This window comes from Schistocerca americana, chromosome 3 (genome assembly GCF_021461395.2).
Source record: "Schistocerca americana isolate TAMUIC-IGC-003095 chromosome 3, iqSchAmer2.1, whole genome shotgun sequence".
Lineage (NCBI taxonomy): Eukaryota > Metazoa > Arthropoda > Insecta > Orthoptera > Acrididae > Schistocerca > Schistocerca americana.
The window spans coordinates 592198782-592218499 of NC_060121.1; the positions used below are offsets into that span (position 1 = coordinate 592198782).

The following is a 19718-nucleotide window of genomic DNA, read 5'->3' on the forward strand; positions in this document are numbered from 1 at the left end:
CTTGTGTGTGCAGCCTTGTTGTGCCACTCTCACCACAGTCCATACTGTACTTTTCTTTCCCTATTGTTACAAAATTTTTCTTGCTTATTTTCAATGCTACTGTAGTCCTCTTAAACTGAGCAACTGGAAATAAGGGGTCACCATTTTCCTTTTCTTTTTTCAAAGTAATCCCCCATCAAACACACGAATTCATGTGCTTGGTTGTGTAGCATACTTTTCTTCCTTCATTTCATTTCACTTCACGTGTTTGGCCGGCACTACTCATTCCACTGGACATTATTTTAAAGGAGACAGAAGCAAATAAACACTAACAATGAAAAAAAAAAAAAAAAAAAACCATTAACTGAAATGTTAACACAAATAGCGAAATGATAGCACTGGTTGAACGTGGGCCACTCATTGGTACGTTTCGGACCTGCGCACGTCAGGTTTGCAGAGTGGCACTGTGGCTCCTCCTGCCCGCTACAATGCAGTCAGTTGTTGGCTGGTTACCTGCGATCGCTTGGCAACAGAAAGATTCTACTGAGCTGTCAGTACCAAAGGTTCATCTCCTGGACTATACTTAAACTGGTGTAAGTTGATCCCTGACAGTTGCAGTGGGCTGGGCATGGGAGCTTTGTGAGCCTATATCAACCAATAACATAATTTTGTAAACGTCTCTAATGCAATGCCTCAGTGTTACCACAGCTCTGTAGACAGCTACTGTTTTTGTTTGCAGCTATTAGCCACAGCACTGTGAGCTGTCAGGGATCTTCATACACTATATTTACTGTAAGTGGTCTTACCATTTGTAACACTTTCATCCAGGCACTCTGATTTTCTTTTCTTATCCTTCTTCTTTTTCTTTTTGGCAGCTGCTGTCGCCGCCTGTAACTGTAAGCAAAGTGTTAGTTGTATCACCACTCCCCCCCCCCCCCCCCCCGCCCCCCGGCCTAACATCCCCCCCCACCCCCCCTCCTCAATCTCTCTCTCTCTCTCTCTCTCTCTCTCTCTCTCACACCCCCTCCCGCCCCACATTTCTGTGTCTGTGTGTGTGTGTGTGTGTGTGTGTGTGTGTGTGTGTGTGTGTAACCTTTTCAAACACACTGGCTACAAAGGTGTACATTAATTCTTACTCTGTATTAGCTGCAACAGAAAAAGTTTTCCTCAAAGGAAACCTCCAGTGCAAATTTGCGTATGTTAAATACACTCTTGGAAATTGAAATAAGAACACCGTGAATTCATTGTCCCAGGAAGGGTAAACTTTATTGACACATTCCTGGGGTCAGATACATCACATGATCACACTGACAGACCCACAGGCACATAGACACAGGCAACAGAGCATGCACAATGTCGGCACTAGTACAGTGTATATCCACCTTTCGCAGCAATGCAGGCTGCTATTCTCCCATGGAGACGATCGTAGAGATGCTGGATGTAGTCCTGTGGAACGGCTTGCCATGCCATTTCCACCTGGCGCCTCAGTTGGACCAGCGTTCGTGCTGGACGTGCAGACCGCGTGAGACGACACTTCATCCAATCCCAAACATGCTTAATGGGGGACAGATCCGGAGATCTTGCTGGCCTGGGTAGTTGACTTACACCTTCTAGAGCACGTTGGGTGGCACGGGATACATGCGGATGTGCATTGTCCTGTTGGAACAGCAAGTTCCCTTGCCGGTCTAGGAATGGTAGAACGATGGGTTCGATGACGGTTTGGATGTACCGTGCACTATTCAGTGTCCCCTCGACGATCACCAGTGGTGTACGGCCAGTGTAGGAGATCGCTCCCCACACCATGATGCCGGGTGTTGGCCCTGTGTGCCTCGATCGTATGCAGTCCTGATTGTGGCGCTCACCTGCACGGCGCCAAACACGCATACGACCATCATTGGCACCAAGGCAGAAGCGACTCTCATCGCTGAAGACGACACGTCTCCATTCGTCCCTCCATTCACGCCTGTCGCGACACCACTGGAGGCGGGCTGCACGATGTTGGGGCGTGAGCGGAAGACGGCCTAACGGTGTGCAGGACCGTAGCCCAGCTTCATGGAGACGGTTGCGAATGGTCCTCGCCGATACCCCAGGAGCAACAGTGTCCCTAATTTGCTGGGAAGTGGCGGTGCGGTCCCCTACGGCACTGCGTAGGATCCTACGGTCTTGGCGTGCATCCGTGCGTCGCTGCGGTCCGGTCCCAGGTCGACGGGCACGTGCACCTTCCGCCGACCACTGGCGACAACATCAATGTACTGTGGAGACCTCACGCCCCACGTGTTGAGCAATTCGGCGGTACGTCCACCCGGCCTCCCGCATGCCCACTATACGCCCTCGCTCAAAGTCCGTCAACTGCACATACGGTTCACGTCCACGCTGTCGCGGCATGCTACCAGTGTTAAAGACTGCGATGGAGCTCCGTATGCCACGGCAAACTGGCCGACACTGACGGCGGCGGTGCACAAATGCTGCGCAGCTAGCGCCATTCGATGGCCAACACCGCGGTTCCTGGTGTGTCCGCTGTGCCGTGCGTGTGATCATTGCTTGTACAGCCCTCTCGCAGTGTCCGGAGCAAGTATGGTGGGTCTGACACACCGGTGTCAATGTGTTCTTTTTTCCATTTCCAGGAGTGTATTTTCATCATGCACAAATAGTGCTATCTGTAATGCACTACTATAAAAATATCAAATGAAAGCAGTAGTGCACAGCAACTTGTGAACTTAAGAATACACTAAAGTAGTTGGTAAGTTATACCCAACTGTACTAGTGAATGTAATAGTTAGTCTGTATGCAAATTATTAAATGATCAGTTTACTTATTGCCATATTAAATACTTCACAATTGTTTTAGTCCATAAAAAGAAATACAGCTTTTCAGTATGTACAATCTTAACCATGGGGTTTCAAGCAGTGTGTCTGACAGAACATAGAACTTCTGTGTTTACTTCATGTGAAGCCATTGTTCTGTTTCTTTGTTATCGTAACAATTTTTACAAGTTTTGGGTGGAATTTCTTCAATATAGGCACATCTGTTATACTACTAGTAATTGTTATATATGGAAACTGGCACAGCGTTCAAACTGCAGTTACTGACAATGTTATTGAACACCATATATCAGTATACGAGGTGTGATTGGAAAGTTTTAAGAATGGATCCACTACTGCTTACTGGTTTGGCAGGCAGGTAAACGGAGGGTGGGGAATGAGTCATTGTCTTGTCCTTGAATACCCTCTGACAGGAAACTGCGTTACTTTTATTCAGTTCGTTGTGGCAGCTGGTTGAGTGCGGGTCAGTTAGGGCTTGTTGCTGGATTCTGTCTGCATGAAAATGGACGTAAAAACGGAGCAACGTGTTTGTGTGAAATTTTGTTTTAAAACTGGGAATCAGCTTCTGAGACTTACGACCTATTAAAATCAGCTTTTAGAGAAAACTGTATGAGCCAGTCGAATGCTCCCCCCCCCCTTTCTGGTTCAACATATTTAAAAATGGCTGTGAATCATTTGAAGATGAACCACGGTCCGGCCGTCCTGCCACATCAAAAACGTATGAAAATGTTGTGAAAGTTCCCAACTTAGTGCACTCTGACCATAGACTTACAATTAGGGAGATGGCTGGTGAACTTAAGTTTCAATGCAGTTCAGTCAACTTTCACTGAAGATCTGAACATGTGTTGAGTGTCTGCAAAATTCATTCCAAAAGTTTTGTCAAGTGACTAGAGACAACACAGACTTGAAGTGTGCCAAGAACTGATTAATCGGACTAAAAATTACTCAGATTTGTTAAAGAGAATAATTACAGGTGAGTCTTTGCTGTGGAAGACACCAGGTTCACCATGACTGAAAAAAAGCACGGCAAAGTCAGTCGAAGGTGATGATGATGCTGGTAATTTTTTTTTAATCTATCGCATCATGGATTTACACCAGGAGGACAGACAATTAACCAGAAATGCTACAAATGTGTCCTTGAATGTTTGCGCAAAAAGGTGCGGAAGAAAAGGCCTGCACTGTGGAAAGGCAGGAGTTGGGTGCTTCATCATAACAATGCTCCAGCTCATCGTGCCTTTTCCATCGTTGAATTTTTGACCAAATTCAAAATTCCTGTGCTTCCACAACTGCCATATTCCCCTGATTTGGTCCCTGTGGACTTCTACCTGTTTTCTTAAACTGAAATTTTCACTGAAAGGGAAGCAATTTGACTATTTAAGACATCCACACCAACACAGATAGCGTCCTTAATGCACTTTAGGAAAAAAAAATTCCAGGAATATTTCCAAAAGTGGAAACATCGTTGGAGTCAGAGTGTTCAATCAGAAGGGGACTATTCTGAAGGAGATGCATGACAGTAGCATGTAAGTACCACCATTGTACATTACAAGCCCATACTTAAAACTTTCCAATCTCACCTCGTACATAGGAAAATACTACTGACAAGATTATTTGCGATTTTTCTTAAATTTTCAGTTCTGTACATCATACAATAATAATAATAATAATAATAATAATAATAATAATAACAAAAATAATTATAATTTCAAAATTAAGCATGATGTGCCATTTTAGAGATGCATATGAATGGAAGAAGAAAAACAGTTCCTGATGTGGAGTCCTGCTGTATTTCAAGAGGGAGGAAAAAAAAAAAGGTGAGAGTGGAGGTTGACAAAATAAAGAGATAAGAAACCAATGACCAGATAAAGCCAAATTATTAAAGTTACATTTATAATGAAAACAGTAATGACAATATTATGTAAAGGAGAGATTGCTACTCACCATGCAGAGGAGACATTAACTGAGACTGAGTTTCATACAGACAACGAAAAGGCTGCCACACATTTACACTTTCTATCAAAAGGCCTTCTTCTGAAGTGGAAAACACACACATTCATAGAGGCACAATTCACACACACGACCACTGTCTCTGGCTGCTATGGGGTATAAGAGACAATGGTCATACGTCTGCAAGTTGTGAGTTGTGCCTGTTTGAATGTGTGTGTGTGTGTGTGTGTGTGTGTGTGTGTGTGTTCTACTTCAGAAGAAGGTCTTTTGATCAAAAGCTTAAATGTACAGCAGTCTTTCTGTTGTGCCTGCCTGTGACTCAACATCTCATCTACATGGTGAGTAGCAATCTATCCTCCTCATAATATTATTGTTATTCCATCTTGGACAACAATGATAGTTACAATTGAAGAAAGTGACCTAATTATCAACAATGACATTGAAATTGAACATAAGTGGCATCATTACCCAATTTCTATATTGGATTCTTATTCTAAATAGGAACTACATATTGAAGACCAGGAATTACTTCCTCAGACTTCAACTTCCTTCATTAAGTACATTCCCAATGACATCTTTAGCAATAAGGCTGATCTGACAAATATTACATGCATTACAAAGTGGAAATGTTAAGAATTTGTAACAAACTACATCAGCAGAACTCAAGAAATTGTTTGGACTTCATATAACAATTGAAACTCTAAATTTTCCCAGACTTCGAATGTCTTGGGACACAATATTGGAAAAAGTACACCGAGAGAGAGTTCTTCCTAATGACAACCCATTTGTATCTTGTGAACATGTGGATACGCCATCTAACAACGAGGTCATGGTCATGGTTTGGCATATCTACAGTGCCCTGTGTAAAATATGTCTAGAATTAACTGTAGAGTAAGAGTTAGCAGTTGATGAAGCAATGATTTCATTTACAGGGCACCTCTCTGTAAAACAGTATGTGAAGAGCAAGCTAACTCCATGGGTTATGAAACTGTTCTAGGCAAAATTTCACTGGGGAAGGAAAAACTTGAACGCTATGGCAACAAACAAGGTGAATATGTTACACTGATCAACCAGGAATTGTAGAGCTATACAACCATGGCATGGGTAAGGTTGATCTTTTCGATCAATTATTGTCGTATTGCAGAAATTTCATGAAGCCCAAAAAACGTACACTCACTGAAACTTTCCTTTTTGAAGATTCTGCTGTGGTACAGAGCTACAGGAGAAGTGCCACAACAATGGGTCTACCAGCAAAGAAAATAATATAGCTCCTATATTACCATATGAGGCGGCCACACCTCCAGATACTCCAAATGTAATGAGGAAAAAGTAGGCCTTCGGAAGACATTTGGTATGACAGAGCACAACACTTATTTCTTTGTCAATGGTGCACTGTCTACTAGTTGCAAATTTCCAGATGCACAGAAGGTTCAAGAGAAAAATGTAGAAAATGCAATGTCATCTTTGTTTGCAAAAAAAGAACTGTTTCTGTTCACTTCATTTAAACTGAAATGATATTGTGGACATAATTCCCAACAAATTTTGTAATTAGTCCATTAAATTTCAGGCATGCAGCCGCGCAAATAAAATTTCCTCCACCGATATTTCGGCCGCATATCGTCCGGCCATCCTCAGAGTGAGGCACAAGACTGACGGCAAGATGCCAAGCACGGCCTTTTACGCTCCACCGCGGCGCTACTGCGCATGCGGGTCACAGATGCTGGTCGGTGGCAGAGAAATACGCTTACACATGCGCCGCCTGTGGCGAAGACGTAAAGACATTCCATTCGCTTATCGATGTATGATTGGTGGCGATGACACCATGATGACTTCTCTGCAGTTTAATTACCCCCAGAGCTGGATTCCATGCTTTGTCCAAATTAAAACTATTATCTCCATTTATTAAATTAGTAGCTAATCTAATCTCTATAGCTTCCTTGAAGATAGATTCCCAAAAAGCAGAGGTCTATGTTAAAATCTTCACATCACTGTAATTCATGGAATGCCTTGTATCAATACAATATTTGGCCACAGCTAACTTGTCTGGTTGTAATAAGAGTGCGTATCTTCGATGCTCCACACACCACTCATGAACGGTGCGTGTTGTTTGACCTACGTACGACTTCTCACTATTTCCACAAGGAATCTTCACAGAGCTGAGTAAAGCTGCAATCTTTGTGGGGGACTAGAAGATCACCTTAACACATTGTTTCTCAAGAATACGGCCTATCTTCGAGGAAAGAGCACTAACATAGGGCAAAAACGCACTAGATTTGAAGGAATTACTATCTTCTTCCCCATCACATACCTAAATTTTAGGTTTTGCATTAAATGCTCTATGAATTTGTTGTGGAGAAAATCCATTAGATTTAAAAATGCTCTTGAGGTATGTGGGCTCTTCTTGCAAATTGTCTATTGGATATACAGTGCGCCTGATGCACTAAGGTCTTCAGGACACCTATGGTCTGTGAAGGGTGATGGCAGCTACTGGCATGAAGATATAGATTTGTGTGTGTTGGTTTCCGATATGCGGCATGTCCTAATGTGCCATCACCTTTACAGCGAACGACAACATAAAAAAAAAAAGAGGTAGCCGTCTTTTTCTATTTCCATAGTAAATTTAATGCTAGCATGGATGGAATTTAAATGCTCTAGAAATCGATGTAATTCACCCATGCCATGGGGCCATACCATGAATGTGTTGTCCACGTATTTCCAGAAGACCGTTGGTTTAAAACTTGCTGAGTCCAGTGCCTTGTCCTCGAAGTCTTCCATGAATAAATTAGCTGCCAGAGGAGAGAGGGGGCTTTGCATGGCAACACCATCAATTTTCTCATAAAATTCACCATTAAACTGAAAATAAGATGATAAAAGCACACATTCAAATAAGGCCGTAATGTTCTTATCAAGGGATAACAAGTCCTTTAAAGGTACCTTGGTGTATTGTATAATGATCACCACATTCGTAATTCTATGGATTTTATTCAGAGATTTAGCAATGTCAGGCTAAATAGTACAGATGTGCTAGTTAGTTTTGACGTGGTATCATTATACACCAAGGTATCTTTAAAGGACTCTTTATCTCTTATCGGCCAACATTTTGATAAGAACATTACGGCCTTATTTGAATATGTGCTTTTATCATCTTATTTTCAGTTTAATGGTGAATTTTATGAGCAAATTGATGGTGTTGCCATGGGAAGCCCACTCTCCCCTCTGGTAGCTAAGTTATTCATGGAAGACTTCGAGGACAAGGCACTGGACTCAGCAAGTTTTAAACCAATGGTTTTCTGCAGGTATGTGGACAACACATTTGTGGTATGGCCCCACGGGATGGGTGAATTATATCGATTTCTAGAGCATTTGAATTCCATCCACGCTAGCATTAAATTTACTATGGAAATAGAAAAAGACGGCTGCCTCTTTTTGGATGTTGTCGTTCGCCGTACAGGTGATGGCACATTAGGACATGCCGCATATCGGAAACCAACACACACAAATCTGTATCTTCATGCCAGTAGCTGCCATCACCCTTCACAGACCATAGGTGTCCTTAAGACCTTAGAGCTTCAGGCGCACTGTATATCCAATAAAGACAATATGCAAGAAGAGCTCACATACCTCAAGAGCATTTTTAAATCTAATGGATTTTCTCCGCAACAAATTCATACAGCATTCAATGCAAAACCTAAAATGCAGGTATGTGATGGGGAAGAAGATAGTAATTCCTTCAGATCTAGTGTGTTTTGACCTATGTTGGTGCTCTTTCCTCGAAGACAGGCTGTATTCTTGAGAAACACTGTGTTAGTGTGTAAGCGTATTTCTCTGCCGCCGACCAGCATCTGTGACCCGCATGCGCAGTACCGCCACGGTGGAGCATATAAGGCCGCACTTGGCATCTTGTCGTCAGGCTTGTGACTGTCTCTGAGCATGGCCGGAAAATACGCGGCTGAAATATCAGTGGAGGAAATTTTATTTGCACAGCTGCATGCCCGAAATTTAATGGACTATTCATTACGCCGCGAGAAGTTGGAAATGCACAATTTTGTGATTAACTAGAAATATGGGGAATTTTATATATTTCCTTGTGTAAAAGATTTCACATATAAGTGCACCATGTAAATGTATTTCTTTGTCTACAATGATTTCAGTGTTGACGGAGACCCAGTGTACACAATTGTGTACAAAGAGTATTTTGAAAATTAGTACACATATACAAGGGTTGCCAGGAAAGTAATGCACCACATTTGTTTTCTCAGCTGAAAACAATGGTATGCATGCGAAACATTATGTATGTATTATTTGAAGTCTCCTAAATAAGCACACCAAGTTTCCGTCACTTTCGATAGATAGCGTAGCTGCAGGACAGTTTCAAAGTGGCGTCTGTACTATATATATTTTGCAAGCAACATGTCGTCATTGAATTTCTCACTGCAGAGAAAGAAACTGTGGAGAATATTCACAAATGCTTGTGCAAAGTCTATGGAGCATCTGCTGTCAACAGAAGTACAGTTGGTTGCTGGACATGGAGGGTGAGATAATTAGCAGCCGGCTTGGTGGAGCTCCACAATTTGCAGCAGTCGGGGAAACCATCCATGGCTGTCACACCTGATATGTTGCAGTGAGCTGGTGTGTCATTCGCCATTACAGGATGTCATTCATGGAAGACATTTTGAGGATGATGAGGAGGTGATTCACACAGTGAAGCCCTTGCTCCGCCACCAGGACAAGGTCTGGTACCGACAGGGCATACACGCCCTTGTTTTGCACTGGAGGAAGGCCATACAACAGGATGGAGATTACATGGAAAAATAGCGTGTGTAGATAAAACACCATTCTTTCGTGAGAGTGTGATTCTATTATGTTCAATAAAGAATTGTTGAAGAAAAACAATGTGGTGTATTACTTTATGGACAACCCTCATATGCAAAACTCTTGCTTCATTAAAAAATCATGTGAGAGCATTGGAGCATAGATCTCAAAGGGTTAATGCACAAATAGTACTTCAATAAGTTTTGTAACATGAACTCTACTGAAGTTTTATTTATATTTATCAGATAATGTGGATACGAGTCCAATAACCTTATGAATTTTGCTCCTGCCCCCATGAGCAACCATTTTTCAGACAATCCACTTCCCCTCAATCTTCCCCCCTGCTCCCTACCCCCCTTCCTGTCTGATTAATGTTTTAGTCTGAACAATATCTCATGTTCTATTGGCTCCACAGCTGCATCCATGTTCCTTCCCCCTCCGCACCATTTTGTCTACATTCCATTGTGGTTTTCTTGGTGGATTGTGCTGATGTGAGGGACTTACCACTTGCCTGTATAGTGCACCATGTTTTACATAACTAACTGTATTACAAAGTAAAAATTCCGTATTTGCTACAAATATATTATGATAAGACACTTCATGTCATTTACATATGACCTTTAATTGTTGACTTCCATGTTATATACTGTAAACACTTTTATGTACCAATGTTTGCAAAGATAATGTAATTATCATACAAAATAAACAGTTAAGCTACCTTGTCCCCTAATACTCCACAGATTGCATTGTGTGGATTGTGATCTCTCAAGGTGATCTTTGAAAGATCGTTTCACCTGTGTACATGTCAGTCGTCGTTCAGAGACAATAGTGAGGTGCATGCCTGTTGATTGGTTAGGAGCTTCATATAACGGCTGTGCTATAGGATCCAGAAATGAAAGTTTGCAATATATTTAGGCATTTTAGAGATGTTCTCAATTTTCGTAATGACAGATCTGTCCTACATGGCCAGATATGCTTTTTTGCCAAGGACTTTTATTTTCATACCAGTCTGATGTCTTTTAACATATAAATAACATAAAGAACAATGGTATTTATACACTTTTTTTTCATGGTTGCCCTGTTTCTTGCTTTTGGGATTAATACTCCTATTGTTTACCTCAGTTTTTGTACTTGAAAATGGCCTTAGACCGAAATCTGGACTGTATAACAATAAAACAAAAATTATTGCGGTCAAATAGCGGTAGCATCACAAAATAATTCAACAGTTTTTGTTTACGTAAATAGCTGAACATCAACATTCATAGTGTCTGGGACATACATTTTATTTAATTCTCATTCAAGTTGAACTATATCAATTGGCAAGGGCATCTCTGTTTAAAACGTGTGGAGATTTGGATTGGAACAAGCTGTTATGGTTGAGCTGTCACATATGCAAGTTACCTGCTCTAGTTCAAAATAGCTGTGCTTGGTTAGTGCAGAAAAATAACATGCTAACAGATTTCCGACTAGAATATTTGAATTTTCAAAATTTTAAAGTTAGTTTCTGCAATGGTTCTTGCTTTGTTTCCTCTTTTGGCTCTATCTAAGCTTTCAACAAAGTAATATTTCCGTTGAGACTTTGCAACAATTGACAGTAGTGAACAGAGTGCTGTTTCTCGACATTGTTTTTCTTTTTCCACCCAACTTGGTAATACAAAATCTGCATAATATTTATTTTAAATCTGTAGAAGACAAACCCTGATAAGCACAATGTACAGCCATTTTGGGAGCATTCATATCTAAATGACCCATACTTGGCAACAGATAGAAATAATAAATAGAACTAAAAATAACTACCTGTACATTAGTGAAAGACTTTTGGCTTGGTTGAAATACATTGATCGGTTTTGTATTCCCATCACTGTACTGTGACAGTTGGCCATGAGCATAAAAAACTACAACTATGACTAACAGACAGAAAAGGAGCAGTGCCAGTAAATAAGCCTAACCTCCTCCCTGCTGGGTAACCAGCCTACACCTGTGTTTCTGCAGAAGCAGAAATTGCAAACCGACTTATGGATTGGTGATCCCATCCTGCGTGACAGGCATAAACAAGCTCCCTGCAGAAAGAGAAGTAGTCTCTCTTCACTCACTTAAAAATAAAAAAATAAAACAATGAGTAATGTACAACACACAGCAAAGTACAGAATACAATGCATTGCATAACAGTACCACTTAATTGCTTGCTGAGGGTGGCAGTGTTGTAAAGAAGGTATTTAAGACTGGACCTCTAATGGTACCCTACATAACCCTAGTTAAAAACACTTGCCACATTTAAGTGTTCACATTATATCAGCTTTTGAACATTAGCTCCTGAGCGCACCAATACGTTGTTGCACTCATGCAAAGGTGGGCTTTTTATTTTGTAGACACATTCTTACACACATTATCTTTTGAAAATGAGCTTCCTCAGATGATATGGGATACCAGTAACTAAAAATTTCTTATATTTTCAATATTTAAGTACAAAAAATAAAACTATTTCCAACTATTTCTGTTAAAATAGTGCACCTGAGTACAATTTGCCATGAAATAGGATTTATTAAGTGATTTCACATTTTGAAGCACGTGAATTTTTCTGGTCCATAGTAATAGGTAATTTATTATGTTAGCTATAGCAAACTCAGTTAAGTAAGCAAACATTTTAATACTAGCCCCAAAACAATTACTTACCAGTTGTTGACTTTCATAGCAAATATATTTGTAATTTTCCTCTTTCAACAAGCCATTGATCTACAATGCTATAGTGAATCAATAATGTCTCTTACAGCCATGATTGTAATGATGTCTGTTCAAAACAATTTGCTCAACAATTTTAACTCTTCCACACAGTGTTTTGGTACGTATAAATTAAAGCAAAGCACAATAGCTCTGAATACAAATACAATGGGGTGATTAGCAATATTTTCCTTTCTCATCTTTAATACGAATGTTTGAACTCAAATAGTGGCAACTATTTATTCACAACCGAAGAAAAGAGTTACATGTTTGCAGCTGTTACTGTCCTTCGAAGTAGTCACCAGCGTTGTGTAGAACCGTTGCCAGCAATGTGGAAGGTGTAGTATACCGTTAGCAAAGCATGATCTGTTGATGGTGCAAATGGAGCAGTCTACTGCCTGTCGAATCTCTGGAACAGTCCCGAAGCGAATGCCACGAAGTGGTTCCTTCATCTTCAGAATCAAATCAAAGTCACAAGCACTTAAGTCCGGGGAGTATGGTGGATGGTACTGTACTTCCCAGTCCCATTGACCAAACAGAGCAGCCACAGCTTGCACTGTATGCACCTGCACACTGTCATGCAAAATGATGGGTGGGTTGCACAGAAAGTGTCGCCGCTTCTTTCACAAAGCTGGTCACAGGTGATGCTCCAAAAACAAACAGTAATACTGTGCAGTGACAATCTGCCATGGCGGAACATAATGCGTCAGGATAACACCATCACAGTCGTACACAAGAATCACCATAACTTTAGACTGCTCCATTTGCACCATCAACAGAACGGACTCTGCTAACAGTATATTACACCTTCCGCATCGCTGGCAACGCATTCTTAACAATGCTGGTGACTACTTTGAAGGACAATAACAAGGGCAAACATTTAACTCTTTTTGTATCGGTTGTGAATAAATAGTTGCCACTATTTAAGTTTCAACTTTCATAATTAAGCTGTAAAATATACTCTTTCAAGTATCATAATTTACAATCATTTGAAACCAACAATTTACACACTGCCTGTTGGGTGCTGTCTCAGATTTTTCGCCGATGTTTGTTTGATACTTTTTCTGACGTTTCACCTGCATGAGCGGCTCAAGTGCTCAAAGCTTCACCCTCAATTGCTGGTGGTGGACTGGAGTCAAGCTCGCAGCCACAGATCATATATACGTGGTGCGCCAATGTCCAAAGGCTTTTCTGTTGTTATTCCCACTTCGGTTCTCCCCGGTTCTATCTGGACCGGTTGTTCTCTCCAGCATGGAAATCCATAATCCATTCATCTAGAGGCTTTCTTCTTTTTTGTTGAAGCTACTGTCATGTCAGTGCATTTCTACAGCTTCACTGAACAAGCGGGTGCAATAGCTGTTCTCTGCAGCAAGAATTTCACTGTGCTGTTGGTCTCACAGAGCGCTTGCTCTGCCACAACCAATTTCTCTACCTGCTACAACCTGGAATGCTGCTTATTTTCAGTGATCCTGGAGAAGATTAATCATCTAGTCATTCCAAAACAGGTTTTTCCACATGTACAACATTGCAAGTGGATCCCTTTTGCCCTTTGCCAATCTGAGATACATTTTGATCTTCTTTGTTGGTTTATAAATAGTCTTTAACCGTGCTGCACAATATATGCCTGATTCTGTCTGCCACTCTGCAAATGTATGGCAGCAAGGCTGTATCTGACATTTCTTTTACTGATGTGTCACTTTGCCGAGTGTTTGCTTCTGTGACTTCTTATGTAACAGTTACCATTGCAGGTAGCACGGGGAGAACTGCAGCAGGTATTACCATGGAAAAGCCCTTGGATCATGGCGTGCCAGATACACATAATATGTGGCCGCGAGCTCGCCTCCAGTCCACCACCAGCAATGGAAGGTGAAGTTTATCAAATAAACATCAGCCGAAGAATCCGAGGCAGATACCAACAGACAATTTGTCAACAAGTGGCCATAAAAGCCTTAACAATTCTGTAGCAACTTATAATTTGCAGTTGTTTAACCCTTGAGCAGGCACGTCATTTTTTGTAACACAAGTGGGTGCACGGCATACTCTGTACACTTGTAAAGAATGGCTCTCTTCATGTTACAGTTTAATCTAGTTTAGTTAAACAATGATAAAATAAACTTACATTTTAAGAGCTAAAGCGTGGTTTAGGTAAAAAAATAATAAAATAAACTTTCATTATATTACTCTGTTGCCACGTATGAGTGTTATCCCACAGTAATGATCCACTCAATCCACTAAACAGCACAGTTGCATCAGATCTCAGGAAACTGCTTATTTGATTACTAATTAACCCTTAGACAAGTGTCTCATTGTGGGATTTTGCTTCCAGCTCATCATTTGGGTAATTTTCTTGCAAGGATCATAAATTTTTTCTTGTCCAGCTTATCGTTTATTTTATATTACTGCTGCTCACTTGCACATATGACAACACAACATATCACTGTGTTAGCTGAAGCAATAATGAAGCAATAGGCATGGACTTTCAATTGTGAAACAATGAAATGGTACAACATAGAATGGTAAAGATCAACACCTGTAAGCAGCGAAAGGTCTAGATTTCATTACAACTTCATTCTTCGAGAGCTGCAAGATGACCAATGATATCTGTACAGATATCAGCTTCATATGTTATTTGTGATTGGCACACTTAATACTTAGTTGCACCCGCTTGAGGGCTGAAAGTTTATGAACAAGAAAGTATTAGAGTAATTCTGAAGAAAATCTCCTCAACTGTTATTTGTTACCTGTGCAACTTCCTGCATAGCTTCTTGCATTACTTCTATATTTTTTCGTGGCAGCTCACCAGATTCATAAAATGTAAGTCTTTCCTCCACTTGCTGCTTTAATTTTTCACCAAATATGTTTGTTGGTTTTTCTATGGAAAATAAACATATTTTTAACATGTAACAAAGTTAACATAACTATGATATGCAAAAAGACTAACTACTGCCCTCTGATGATCACCAAGAAGATGAACCATCTATTGTACTACAACTTTACTTTTAATCTCGATTTCAGAGTTACGTTCTTTATACAACATGTAAATTAACAGTTTTGATGATAAATACATTATCTCACCTGAGAAACAATCTATTCGAGATGCGATCGCACATTTATTGGCCAGGTATCGTGAAATTCGGCCTTTGTTTTTCAGCCCAGCACGACCAATAAATGTTGAATGAAATAGTAGGCCGTACTTCGGAGTATTACCTCGAGTTTTGAGTGCCCTGTACAACACAAACAAGGAAGATTTAAATAGTACAGAATTTCACTCACTCTTTAAAAGGAAGCTTTACTTTTCTTACACCACGCACATGGAAAATGATAACTTCACAAGAAAAATAACTTTCTACCAAACAACATATAATGAGTCTAGAAATGAGTTTCACACAACTGGGTTATTCACTTTAAAGAGGAGGGTACAAAAGTCTGGTATATATGGTACACGAGCAAAAACGATGTTTACTCCATGTCTCTGATGACCTTGTTGCTGAAGGGAAATTAAACTGTATTCTGCCTCCCTTAAGATTACTACAAAATACCCACCACTCATGATATAATGATAAGATGTGAATCAAACCATTGTACTGATTTTAGATAAAAAGCCTGAACACATTTGAAAATGTAAATACCTATTTCTGAGGGGAAGAATGAAGTGTACTGACATATAAATGCTCACACATTAATTTTCCACTTCGTGGCCCAAGAATTAAACACACGATACATTAACACAATAAACAGCAGCACTGTAATATCTGCCAGTTAAACTTTACAGCATATTCAGTTATACCCTGGTAGGTATAAGAAGAATCATGTAACAGGACTTTGTCAATGTCTCTATGGCAATGCCTCAATGTTGTTGCATCTCCATAGAAGCCTATTGCTTTAGCCTGCAGCAGTTTGTGCTTTGTAGATATGACAGCTGGCAACAGCACTACCAGCTGTCAGGGATCTTCTTAGGCCAACTTGACTGCAGGTGGATGATTGAGAAAGTTTGCTTGTGAGTTAATTACCTGGATATCTGCATAGTGTTTTAATAGAGACATAGTTATCCTCATCTGATAGACACAGGATTCTACCAAAACTGTTGACATCAAATAGTTAAACTATTAATGCTGTTTGTTCAACACCAGCAACTACTGTAAGAAATTCAAAGGCTCATTCTGGCCTGGTCAGTTTCTAAATGAGTTTATTTGTTAAGCATCCATTTACTATCAGCAAGTTATGTTAATTTTACTAACAATCAGACTGAACATATGTTATTTTGCTCTATTTCTTACTTTAGTGCCACATGAAAAAAGTAAAGGAATCAGAATATTTAATATCTAGAGTAAATACAAAACCCACTAGCAATTCCACAAATAGTTTTGAAACACATTTAGATGGAAACAAATTAGTGTTAGTTCTAGAAAAGGCAGACCCATATTTTACTTTGGAAACTAAATGGTGATATTTGATACTCGTCTGACAAGAGGCTTTTCCTCTTCATTACATTTTTATACCATACATGGAGTCACTCCACATGCAAGCAAGTTACTCATACTTTTGGAACAATTCTGCCATACCATTCCACATTATTAATTCCCTACTGTAACTGACTTCTACCTCCCACCTCCCCTCTCCAGTTTCTCTACTGTATTCAAGTTTGTATCTATTTTTTGGAGACCTTAACCTTTGGTTGTCTTTCGAGAGATTAATTGGAGAGATTTGATTGATCTTTAGAACATATTGTAAAGGAGATCATCATTACATTAAAATGGAGTTTTGTCTGGATAGAATTCGTTTTGAAGTGGTGGAATCTCCAGTAGAATAACTACGACTTCAAATAACAGGAGAATCAAAAGAACAATGAAATGATAATGGGAGCTCAATATGGGCTATATAGGTAAGTATTAAATGATACTAATGCTCATTCATATGAACAATTTTCAACACACAAAATTTATAAGTAACATATATGAAGTAAATACTTGTCTTTGAGAACATACCTCCTAAAGGTTGACATGTTTCACAAAATTTAAAACTGAACCAACAAAAAAGTAATACATCATCATAAGTCATACATATTGTTTGGCTGAGAATAATAATTTCACATAAGCTTGTACGAACAGATTTTTTAAAACATTCTTAAATACCTGAATAAGGCTTTTTCTGCACCAAGTATTTGTACTGTAGAGGCTGGAAACTTGGCAAGATTTGTGAGGGAGCCTGCATGTGATATGAGGCGTGCACCAACTTGGTCCCCAACAAGAGTAGCTAGATTTGGAGCTACACTTTCCATTTTAGTATGGAGATAACTAGCAAGCTGCTTGCGATAATCAGACAAAGCGACAACTCTTGCAGCAAACAGCTCAATGTTCATTAGATCAACAGGAGATATATCCATACCTAAAAAATAATAAAATTTCTGCTCATAAGATAGCATTTTGAAACATCCAGGAAAGACACACTTATGTATACCATTTCATATTTTCTTGAACAACAATCTTATCGATCGGCACGTGCCCATGTGCTTATAAATAAAGCTCATGAAGTAGGAGACAACTATATGCTTTAGCTTCCTTAAAAAAACGAAAATGAATAGAGAATCATATAAAGTACTTCTCGATAAGTACTAAATTAAATTTTCATCCCAGTACACAGTGGATGCAGACTAGTAAGTATAATCTTTATGCTTATTGGTAGCAAATGCTACATTTTCAACCTATTGTAGGACTTGTTTCACTGGCAATTACCCTGGCATTTGGGTTCTTGCTCACTGTAGATCGGAAGCTTGTTCCACCATCTAGTTGCCTTTCCACGTATCAAAAAAAATAAAAAGCAGCTGTCACATATTTCATCAGTTTAATTGAGTAGCCATTACACTAACGATTAACAAGCATATGTAACAACAATTTATCTATAGCTGTCTATGTAATCTTGACATTTTAAGTATTCCTATTTTTTATGCAAATACTGTTTACTTATTGTGCAAATGAAACAATGCATTACTTTGGATATATCAGCAACACTCACGCTCTTCTCAGAAACAGTGCAAGAATTCTCAAATCATTACTCCACTGTAACAATATCGTTCACATGTAAGTTCACACAATTATTAGTGATCAATTTCTTCTCGGTAGGCACCACAGCCTCAACAGGATTTGGATAACGACATTATTTCCCCAGGCTGTGTTTCAAATTATTTTATTTCCTCTGCTAGTTTGGGGCACTAGTTAAAAAATTTCCCACAAAGTCATGCATGTCTCAGGTACATGAACAAGTGTATATAGTGTGCGGCAAGTTCTGGTTGAAAATCACGAATTACATAGGAATAAAGGATAAAACTCGCTGAAAGGCAGAAACAAACAAAAGGTACAAAGCTTGGCTAGCTTTAGAAATGCTCTTGTTTTTATAGCTGTAGGACACACACACACACACACACACACACACACCTGTAGAGGTTGACTGGCATCCCGAATGCTCTTCCTTTTTCTACAGGGAGACAGGCTTGGGTGAATGCAAGCACACTAGCATGTGCATCTGCATCTGCGTGCGCATGTGTAATGTGTTTTTCCTACAGTTAGAAAAAGGAAGTTCATTCCAAAAAGCTAACCAAGTTCTGTGCCTTTTATTTTTTGTACCTACGTATGACGAAGTGCTTATGCCTTTCGGTGAGTCATCTCTTTTACTCTAAATAATTTGTGATTTGTAATAAATTTTAAAGATGATGACTGTTAATGACAGTGCTGAGCACAAATATGCATGGCACGTGATTTTTTGACGAAACATGTGCACAGTATGCACATCTGTCATGCATCTGAGAATTGGCAGAGCCCAAAACTAGTAGTGAAAATTAAATTAAATTAAAACACAGCCTGGTGAAACAATGTTCTTTAACATTACTTGTGAGATGTAACATGTTTCTTGATCCTGTAAATGAAGAGGTAAAAATGCCACACAGAAACAGAGTCTGGAAGCTACATCCGCATGCATTCTTTGTGTGTAAATCACAGGAACAACTGCCCCCCCCCCCCCCAACCCCTTACTTTATAGTACTTTTGCCTTGTGGATAATTTGATGGTTATCCAATATCTTTAACTGTAAGATTTGTATTCTATTATCCTGTAGTCTGCATCTCTATGGCATGTGCCAAAATATCAGCATCTACCAGCGCAACAAACAATAGACCTGCAGTGTGACTGACACAGGTGTTTGAAGAAGCTGAATCAAGGAAATATATTTAGCAACAATGATGATAAATAATACTCTCCAGGTGGTCTGCAAATTTCATAAAACTCAGTACATTACATACCTGTGACTGAGGGAATGGAAAGTGCATGGTAAAAACTCATTGCATTTCTACCACATATGGGATAGCCGAAATGAATTTGATCTGAAAAGAGAATCTGGCATTTTGTGACAACAAAATCAAAAACTCAAAAAGTTATTAGAAAACTATTC

The 19718-nt window shown here is 39.7% G+C and overlaps 1 protein-coding gene across 1 annotated transcript in view; it reads right to left on the minus strand.

The window, feature by feature from the left end:
- Positions 1–19718, minus strand: part of LOC124605454 (nucleolar protein 56) — an 84549-nt gene that overhangs the window by 2642 nt on the left and 62189 nt on the right. The window contains exons 6-9 of the mRNA XM_047137139.1: positions 17411–17663; positions 15354–15502; positions 15020–15150; positions 786–873 (exon numbers count right to left, since the gene is read on the minus strand). Coding sequence (XP_046993095.1) covers positions 786–873; positions 15020–15150; positions 15354–15502; positions 17411–17663 — 621 coding nt within the window. The remainder of the gene's footprint in view (positions 1–785; positions 874–15019; positions 15151–15353; positions 15503–17410; positions 17664–19718) is intronic.